At 40.9% G+C, this 10,312-nt stretch overlaps 1 protein-coding gene and 1 pseudogene across 1 annotated transcript; both read right to left on the bottom strand.

The window, feature by feature from the left end:
* Nucleotides 1-10,312, bottom strand: part of LOC109844993 — a 93,855-nt pseudogene that overhangs the window by 80,031 nt on the left and 3,512 nt on the right.
* On the bottom strand, nt 85-3,796 carry LOC109845937 (adenylosuccinate lyase-like). The gene is made up of 6 exons (XM_020415174.1): nt 3,785-3,796; nt 3,530-3,654; nt 2,351-2,493; nt 2,055-2,128; nt 1,742-1,924; nt 85-267 (listed from the first exon to the last, which is right to left on the bottom strand). Exons 1-6 carry the CDS (start codon nt 3,794-3,796, stop codon nt 85-87), a joined length of 720 nt encoding a protein of 239 aa, XP_020270763.1.

The following is a 10,312-nucleotide window of genomic DNA, read 5'->3' as shown; positions in this document are numbered from 1 at the left end:
CAGCACACTTGCCCAATATTTGCACTTCTGTAAAGGTCTTCCCTACTTCACTTAGTCTGTAAGCAAAATTTGCCATCACCTTTCCTAAAGTAGTGGGTGAACAGTTGGCCAATCAATATCAGGATATGCAACTTTATGTGCATTGTAGTTTCCAACAGCTCCAGCACACTTGCCCAATATTTGCACTTCTGTAAAGGTCTTCCCTACTTCACTTAGTCTGTAAGCAAAATTTGCCATCACCTTTCCTAAAGTAGTGGGTGAAGCAGGCTACAAAGGGAGTTAGAAGATATAAGAACTAAACCACATAAACCTATTACAAAAGCAAATCATTTATTCCTGTAGCATAACGATGAAAATTATCAATATGATATTTTAACTGCTTTGAGCAGTCAACTTAGTATATGTCTGCATCTAATATTGGCCATGTCACGCCCCGGCCAAACGGGCCCATTGGTGCGGTACAAGCCGTGGGACCCAACAAGTGTAATGTGTTGTTTTGCTCAATCTACTGCCAAAATCGACTAACCGATGTTACCCTTAAATAAATTAAGCGACTTAAATTATCACTCAATTCCTGATGTTGGACTAAATAGGAGTGTCACAAACACTCCACCTTACTTAAGCGACGTCCTCATCGTGACATGACAATTGCCACATCCCGGTATCACTAGGTTATGTGGACTCTAGAGGTGGCTCGCACCGCACTCACGCAATATAGCACTTAGCCCCGCATAGCACTTAGCTCCACACTTGCGACTCGCTACTGCTATGATACAACTTATACTGCTATGGTACAGTACAAGTCGTGGAACCCACCAAGTGTAACACATTTGGCTCAACCCACTGCCAAAATTAACTAGCCGTGTTACACTTGAGTCTTGGGCATACCTATTTAAGCAACTTAACTTCTCACTCATTTTCTGATGTAGGACTAAATAAGAAACAAAGACATGATTATATTATTTTTAACCTTCAGATTGAAAAGGTTCCATTCAATTTATTTCATAGCATCAAGCAAAAAACTCGTGAAGAAAGGAATGTAGAACATGTCCTGCAAACATATATGAACGAAGATAGACGGTGTAATCTTTATCAAACCAGTAATTATACATGATGTATTAGCCCCATGTATAAAATTCCTGAGTTTCAGCATGTAATCATTATTTAATTATTTCTATATATGCCCCCAATAAAAAGCTTACTTTTGTATAAAAAAATTTCACCGAAATGACCAGCCAGAAATCTTTGAGTTATTTCAACCAAAAAAAATCCACCACCAGGACATTAGGGAAAAATTCTTAGTGGAATATTACACTATGCACCTTAGATTAAGTTTAACTTTTTAAACCCAAGAGTACTTTGTTTTTCTTTGAGTACTCCCACTTCTCTAATCCTTCTCTAAACGTGCTCTTGTCAGTTGCATCCCTTCTCCATTTGGGATAAATTTCATTAAGAATTTAGGATTGCTAAATAAATTAGTTTATGGAAATGAAAAAGAATTTTTCTTTTTCCTTGAAGCATTCTCTGCATTTTCTTAGTCTAATAGCGTCTGATTCTTTTTTTTAAATCAATATATACAATAAACTATGTCCTTCTATGTGTAAACACAAATAAAAGGGAAATATAAGATTTTTAATTACGCTTATATAGCATTAAAGTTTTTGTAGATAACATCTAATCAAAAAAAAAAGTTGTTATTCTGTTATAACAAGAGTTGCCTCTTATCTAGAATTGAAAATACATCTCTGTGAGTGCGAGACAACATGGAGATATGAGGATTTTCCTTCACTAATTTGCATATTGCATTCAACAACTCAATCATCATAGGAAATATAACAGTGTTGAACACCTCCTTCAATGCCAATGCATGGGCTAAATTATTTATATCCTCTGATGTACAAGCAAAATGGAAAAACTCCAGTACCTAAAAAAGAATTTTGTAGAATCCGATGTCAAATATTAAGCATCAAATGAAATCTTTGAAACCATAGTTAGTCGTAGTTATAAAAAGAGGAAGCATAGAGTACCTACAACAAGGAACATCAAAAACTCACCTCAGCAATCTCAGCATTGGATTGACATTTCTGTTTCAAGAAGTATTCCACTGCATGAACATCGTGGTTAGTTACTGATAATCACATTTTATTATAATTTTATACCCTCATTATCTATTTTATATGAATAAATATGCCACTAATAATTATTTTTATTTTTAATTGTAGGTTAACGAAGAATAAATCTCAAACTACAATCTCTCAACAAAAACCCCTTGATTTATTAAAGAAATGAAGCCTATGAAGCCAAACAATTTCGTTCAAATATTTAATGAAGTATTAAAGCCCAAAATTGCCAAGAAGTTGTCCAAGGCCCAAGCCGAAGAGCAAACTCAAGAGGGATCTGCGGACAAGAACCAGAGAGGCCTTGACATCGATGCCAGTGTCGATGCTAGCATCGATGCCCGTATCGATGCCAGCATCAATACGCCTATTGATGCTAGCATCGATACCGTTGGTAGTTAGTTATAGATTAGTGGCTGAAATTCAATTGTTTTGGATAAAATGTTGATCCAATGGCTTACATTCACTGATGTTTACTATAAATAGGGGTAGAGAGTGAGGGGTAAGAGGTGTGAAAATTTTTGTAACTCCATTTGAAGAGGTGGGCTACTCTTAATTGAGAAGGCCTTCCAAATTTGTAACATTTGTTACAATTAATAATTCACCACTTTAAATATTTCATCTCTTTGTTAGAGGATAAAGATGGAGATGAAGAATTATTTGAAGGTTTGCATTTCTCTTTTATTTTCTTATTACTTATTAGTTTAGATTTATTTCTATGCTTGTAGTTAGATTTTATTTTCTTGTTAAATAGCCAAGAGGCTAGAATCCTCTTGTCTTAGATTTATTTCATGCTTATAGATTAGATTTATTTTCTTGCATTTAATTCATACAATTTATTTTATAGTTTAGATTTTTTAATTTAATTTGTGGTTAAATTTTAATTTCTTGCACTATTCACCTTAAGGCTAGAACGCTCTTGGGTTTAGTTTTTCTTTTTGTTCATTTTCATTTTGTTTGATTCGCTTTTAGACTAGAACCCTCTAGGGAATCACCCTTTTCTAAGAAGTTGGTTCAATTCTAGATTACCCATATCTTTAATTGAATCCACCATCTTTACTTTCTTAAATTTTATTTTCATTCTTGAATTTTTTATTTTTATTTATTTCTTAATTTTATTTATTTTTTCTTCTTGCCTTATTAATCACATTCATTTCTTGCCACATCCACTCTCACTTACACTTTGCGCCTATTTACACACCATTTTCACTCTCTCAATCTCTTCACAATCACATTCACTCATCACTCCTATTTGTCACGCACACAATATAAGAACCGATTTTATATTTTCTCCTATAAAAATACCTTCCTCGTGGGATTGATATCTTTATACTATAACTTGACACGCTTGTGCACTTGCAACCTTTTTGATACATGTTTATGCCGCATTGGTTACTTTTTCAATCTTTTACACTTCCAGAGCATCAGCTTTGCTGAAGCCACTAACTATACTTTCTAAATAAGAACTGTCATTCTCGCTAAAGCTTTGAACCTCCTTGATTTTGAGTATTTCTGATAATTTTAGCAACCATTTTACCTGAAAAAGAATCGCTTCTGATTAGCATTTTGCACTAAGTAGCCAACATGAAAATAACTACAGTGGCCAGCTTTGTTTGATCATGATGGGTAATGGAGAAAGAGGTAAACCTTTTTTACTTGTAAGTTACCTCTTTCTCCATTACCCAAGACAGGACTACACTATGACAAGTTTTAATGAAGACTGCTACCTATATCAAAGCAGAGGTTGGACGTTTTGTCAGATTGTAAAAGAAAACACACTAATAAGTATGACCTAAATAAACAATGTTTGATGGAGTCATACAAAAACTGTTAATACTACATCATATGCAAAATGCTAAAAGACTCAAGATCAACAACCTCCTCTTCACAATGATGTTTCATCTAAAATAGTAAAGTTCACACAGCCAAAATATATTCAACCAGTTGTCCAAATATGAGGAAAATTGAAGAAAAAGGATCACCAAAAAAATTAGATCATTCCGGATTAAACTTAATCATCATTGAAGATTCATAAGCCTAATTATTTGATTGAATACAACTCACTATAAATTGGGGACTGCCAAAGGATCATCTCAATTTATTAAAAAAAATTAAGAACGTGAAATTCAAAATACAACTGTGGAAGCCTTACATTACAAATTCAGAAGAAGAAAGAAAAAGTGACCTATAGCATATGATATTTATTATTTACTAAAAGTTTTATGCTCTATCCTAAAATATTCCCTCCCGTAAACTTATAAAAAATCCTATCTTTATTCAAAAATCCAAAAGATGCCATGTTTGAGAAACATCAACGTATTAAGATATGAGATTTAAGAAAACTGAGTGTTTGATACCAGGCCGATTTTTGTAGTGTTTTTTAGAAAACACCATGCCTAATTGTCGTCTTTTCAAAAGATTGTTAAACACCATTGTTAGTACTATCTATATAGCCGGGCGCGTGGTGGCGATTGTCGGCGGTCCGCCGACGGCAGCGGACATATCGCGGCGGGCTGGCCGGGTGAGCGACGTAGCCGGGGTCGGCGGGCTGCGTCGCGTTGGGCAGAGCTGGCACAGACGGCAGCTATACGCGGCGACGACGGCGGCCGTGGGGCTGCCGGTGGTGTCGGACTGACGCACGGCCGTGGGCCGTCGCCAGGCGGCAGGCGACGGTCCGAGAGGCAGCGCGCGGCCGACCAGCCGGGCCGCTCGAGCGATGCGGGCGACCGAGCTGGGCTCCGTGCGGCGAGAGTTGCGGCGACGGGCGCGGGGGCGCCACGTGACGCTTCAGCGGCCGGGAGGCGGAAGGCGGCGAACGGGGCGACGACTGCTACCTTCTTTTTTACACCGGAGCAGCTGCGGCGGCGAACCGGCGCTGAGGGACAGCAGCAAAGGGGGAGGCGGCCACCGTCGACAGCGACGTCTCGGTGCGGGGCGGCGAGGCCGCAGCCCGATGGCAGGTGCGGGGGATGCGGTGATGAGCTCGGTCGGGCCAGCGGCGGCGGGCAAGCGAGCGGCGGTGGCTTAGATGAAAAAAATGGAATCTCAAAACACCTTTTTGGTGTGCTTAGATGAAAAAAACGGAATCTCAAAACACATTTTTGATGTTTTAAGAAAAGTGTTTAATTTTTGGATTTTGTAAAGGGTCAAGTCAAAAAAACGCCCCGGTTGCCAAACGCGTTTCATTGTTTTTTTTGAAAAATGGGAAAATGGCAAAAACGCCATGGTATCCAAACGCTCCAGCAACGAAATAATCACAAAAAAGCAAAAAACAAGCATGCAGTCAATAAAAGGAAGGGCTTGTGTTAGTGAAAATTCCCCAGCTAGGAAACCGGGAATGGATATCTTTACCTTTTTAGTCGTGACTCTTTCTAAACTGCTCAACGAAACCCTAAGTGGTTCGAATCACTGAGGAGGGGTGGGCTGAATTCGAAACCCTAGCTGGCATGATCGTCTGCTGATCGAAGACGAAAAGGGAGAGGAGGAAATGGGCGACAAGAAAGCGAACGGGGCGCGAGGGGGTGATAAGAGCTTTTCCATGGAGTTGCAGACGAGATCGAAACCCTAACCCTAGATTTTTAAGGGGGGATTTGTTCGGGGTTTAGTGGAGCGGGAAAAAGGAACCGCGTTTTTGTTTTAAGAAATCGGAGAGAGCGAGGAGCGAGCGCGTCGATTCATTTTATACGCGTTTCATGTGGAGGTTAGGTTTAGTTCTTCAGATATTTTCTTTAAAAGGAAGGTAAATGATGGATAATATAATAATGCATATAGACTTTTGGCAAAACTTTGTTGTAGGTCCCTCGTGTGCTAGCCAAGTACCGTTTGGGTCCTTTCGGATCATCTATATCCTATTACTAAAAACTCTTACCCTTGAAAACGCCACTTGGAAAAAATGACACATATCATTGAAAACACCTCCGGACAAAAATATCTATTCCTATCTTCTTCTAGCACTTCGTTCCTAGCTCCGCCGCTTCAGATTCTAAAGCTCTGATGCATCTTCATTTTACCCTTTCATGAATGACACATACCCTTTCTTCTACCTCCTCACTCTTAACAATTTCCCCCACATTATTTGTTTTACCCTTTCTTCAATCCGACCCTCCAGGGCGTGGGTCACTTCAATCTGACCCACCAAGCCAAATCTGACCCTCCAAGCCGTGGGTCACTTTAATCCGACCCTCCAAGACGCGGTTCACTTCAATCCGACCCTCCAAACCGTGGGTCACTTCAATCTAACCCTCCAAGTCGCGAGTCACTCAAGTCTGACTCTCCTAGCCGTGGCTCACCCAAGTCTGACCCGCACCAGGGTCGAGACAGAAGACACTCTGTACCCATCTTTCTGATTCTGTTGAGTTCCGCCCCTGCTCTGATTGATCCGATACTTCCAATGAAGCCTCACGGTAGTGTAGACTCATTCAAAAGCAAGAAGCCAATGGCGGATCATCTTGGTCCTTTGTACAAGGATCAAGTTAAAGTTGCGATCAAAGAGCGCTTGGGTCCGATGACTGAACCCCGAGCAACTACTCGAACTGAGGGTCACACACGCCCTCGCAACAAGTCAGAGCCTTCCCATATTAGGAAAACCCCTGTAACTGACCGCCTCAGATGGTGAATTGAAGTCCAAGAACCCGTCAAGAGTTCACGCTTACAAATACGTGGCTCTAAACGTGTGACTCTTGAGAACGCCAACAAGGCGGCAAATCCCTAGAAAGAAATGTATTCATCTGACGTTGATAACGTTATACCTGGGAAGTTGTACCAACACACGATAGATTGCTCTGGTCATTATGCCGATAAGTTGTACTATCGGGCTAGGGGTACGAACAAATCTCAAAAGAGAAGTACCCGGGAAGTGGACCCTCAATGTCCGTTCGTCGAGATTATCAGGATAGTATTATCAGCATGTAACTACCCCAAGACCGCTGACCCTCAATGTCCGTTCGTCGAGATTATCAGGATAGTATTATCAGCATGTAACTACCCCAAGACCGCTCCATAGAGGGTCTTGATATTCGAGAGGATCTACCGCTCCATAGAGGGTCTTGATATTCGAGAGGATCTCCAATGAAACGACCAAGTCCAAACCAAAGTGTTTCCCTAAAAAACGATCGGCTGTTCAAGATGACGAATTCCAAGAAGTTACCATCAAATGGTCAATAAGGGAAAGTCCTTGATTGTTTCAAGTGGTTCTAGCCCCGACTTTTCTTCAGGAAGAAGAGTTAATTCAGAAATAGCCCATCTAATGTCTCGACTCTAGCTAGAAGCGGTTAGACCTAAACAATCCGGAGTCACAGTTAATATGGCTGATAGGGGAAAGTCGATTCAACCATTTGGTTCTGACCCTCTCATATCGCATCGTCTAACCCGGTCACGACCGGTAACCATCAGACAAAGGGATTATCTGATACGGGTGTATCTTCTCTTTGGAACTTAGCGATTCTCATGGGAGCTTGAGGATAGATGATTCTCATGATAGCATAAGAATAAAGGTGTCAAACAGTATAAGGGAACGCAGGTTGGAGTGAGAAACAAGGCAGAGAATCGAAGAGTCAAAGTATCCAGATTTCAGCATGTGAGTCGACTCATACATGTACATGAGTCGACTCATCAGGTTGAGTCGACTCATGCCTGTCATGAGTTGACTCATGAAACCAAGCTCAGTTTGTAGTTTGTCTCTGACCAGTCGACTCATCAGTTATGAGTCGACTCATATGAGGTCATGAGTTGACTCATTATTGGTCTTGAGTTTCGTCCAGTTTCGGACGAGCCGACTCATCGAAGTTTTCCAGATTCGTTAAGAACTCTATTTACGCGTTTTTCGGTTTGGGTTGGGTTTGGTTATTTACCATTTTGCCACCCTCATTTGTACACATATATAAGGGATTGTTTTAGGGCTTAAAAGGGGAGAGAGTTTAATCAAGAGAGATTAAAATTGTAATTGAGATTTGGATAGCCTGTTCTTCCATTCTAGAGTGAGATTGTGAGAGATTGTAAATTGCATACTCATAATCTAGAGAAGGTATTTTCCTTCGCCAAACTGAATTGTTATTCTTGTGTTCTTATTGTTTTCTCCTCTATCCACCTTTGATAATTCCGTGATCAAAGGTGCTCGCACGACAACTCATATCAAGTTGGTATCAGAGCATCATATCCGATGAAGGGGCATCCTGTGTATGGTCCTTACTCGATCACAGTACAAGAAGCTTGGCAAGATCCTTACTTCCTTAGAAGGAGCCCAAGATTTAAGGAAGGAGAATATGTCTGAAGCAGATAACTCAACAAGACTTGATGCCGTGGAAAAGCAAATAGAGACGATTGGTTCGACGCTCAGTCAGCTCGTAGGTCTCATTAACAAAGGGGACAAAAGGGAAGAACCTTCTTCGAAGGGTAAGAAGAAACTCATCGAGTCCGATGAAGAGAGAAAGAAGTCTGGTTCAGATGAGGGAATTGAGATTGTTAGGACTGTTGGACATCAAGGGGGTAAAAATAATTACCAAAATTTGAAGATAGATTTCAAAGTGGAGATTCTTATCTATGATGGGAGTGTCAATGTGGAGAAGCTCGATGATTGGATTGAGCGCATGGAGATGTACTTCACTCTCTACAGATATTCATCCAAGGAGAAGATCGTGTTCGCGACGTTGAAGCTTTCGGGTCACGCGTTGATGTGGTGGAAGTCCTACTGCAAACAGGAAAAGAAGGCGGTGTCGTGGAACAAATTCAAGGAGCTATTGAGAAAGTAGTTCTATCCGGTGGGGTTTTCCTTGAAGAGCGTTAGTACAAGTGGTACAGCTTGCGCCAAAGATTCAATCAGACCGTTCAAGAGTATACAACAGAGTTCCAGCAGCAGGCGATGGTTCTAAACATCGTAATTGAGGAATACTCCATCTTCATGAAATACATGGTGGATCTGAATGATTACATCCGGAAGGAGATGAAGCTGTTCACGGTCGGGACGATTACAGAGGCGAGCGTGAAGGCAATTGCCATTGAGGGCAAACAGAAGAAGGGCAACGAAACGAAGGGAGATTCCAAACAATCGGGAGGCAAGTCTAGTGGATCTCAACATAAGGAAGATAAGAAGAAGGGTGATTCGGGAAAGGTAGGATTGATATGCAATCACTACAAGCAAAAGTCAACACCAGATAAAGCATTGTAGTAAAGCATTGTAGTAAAGGTCGATGCCAGTCAACACATTGATAATTTTGTCAAAATAAGGCAAAGGATGATTCCAGGGAGTTCAATCGCATTCAGATATGAATTTCTGACGAAGATGATCAGTTCAAAGTCAACTCAATGACACGAACTAGATTAAGAAACTTACGCATCAACTTCAGTTCAAGACTTCAACAATAGTCATATGATAAACACAGTGCCGGAAGAACTTTATCTATTCAACAAAATACTGAATAGACTGAAGGCTTAAGAAGTCAAGAATTAAAGCAGTTCACAGGTCCCTCTACGAGATTAAGGAAATGGCCTATCTTGTCCAAAGCTTTCCAGACTCCTCTATAAAAGAATGAGTCTGAAATACTTTGGAGGGGGTATCTATAGACGTCTAAAAATACCTATAGATGTCCGTACACACCTCGAGACGGAGAGAAGATGACAAACGTTGTTATCCGAGTCTAGGAGGATTATCTGATGCCTGCAAGTACATGAACCAGAATGGTGAACCAACTATGTCTTGTGCGCTCAATGGCCACCTCCAATTGGCTGTCACACCTGTCGATCAGCTCGGGCGCGTCAGTCAGCTCCAAGTGACTGAACACGCTGGTCAGTCAACTCGCGCGCGTCGGTCAGCTCCAAGTGACCAAACGTACTCATCAGTCAGATCACACGCGTCGATTAGCTCCAAGTGCTATAAAGAACATAACGAGTGCATAAAACAAGTTAACAAAGCATGCAAGTTAACAAAATGATGAAATACGCAATACAAGTCCGAAGAAGTCAGAAAGTGTCGAACACCTCAAAGTGGCCTGCAAAAAGAAGAGGCATTTAGACCATTCTATAATTTGAATTTGAGGAAACTCAAGAGATAAAAGTTGTAGGTATCTTTATCAACTTTCCAACTCATCTCGAACTAGCTCAATCCGAGGTCGAACGAGAGAGTTAAGACACAATACATCCAAGTGCCAAACTGACCCATGCGGCGGCGGGTCGGATCAATCTGACCCGTGGGGGCGCGGGTC

The sequence above is a fragment of the Asparagus officinalis genome, chromosome 6 (assembly GCF_001876935.1).
Source record: "Asparagus officinalis chromosome 6, Aspof.V1, whole genome shotgun sequence".
Classification (NCBI taxonomy): Eukaryota; Viridiplantae; Streptophyta; class Magnoliopsida; order Asparagales; family Asparagaceae; genus Asparagus; species Asparagus officinalis.
This window is presented reverse-complemented; position numbering and strand designations above follow the sequence as displayed.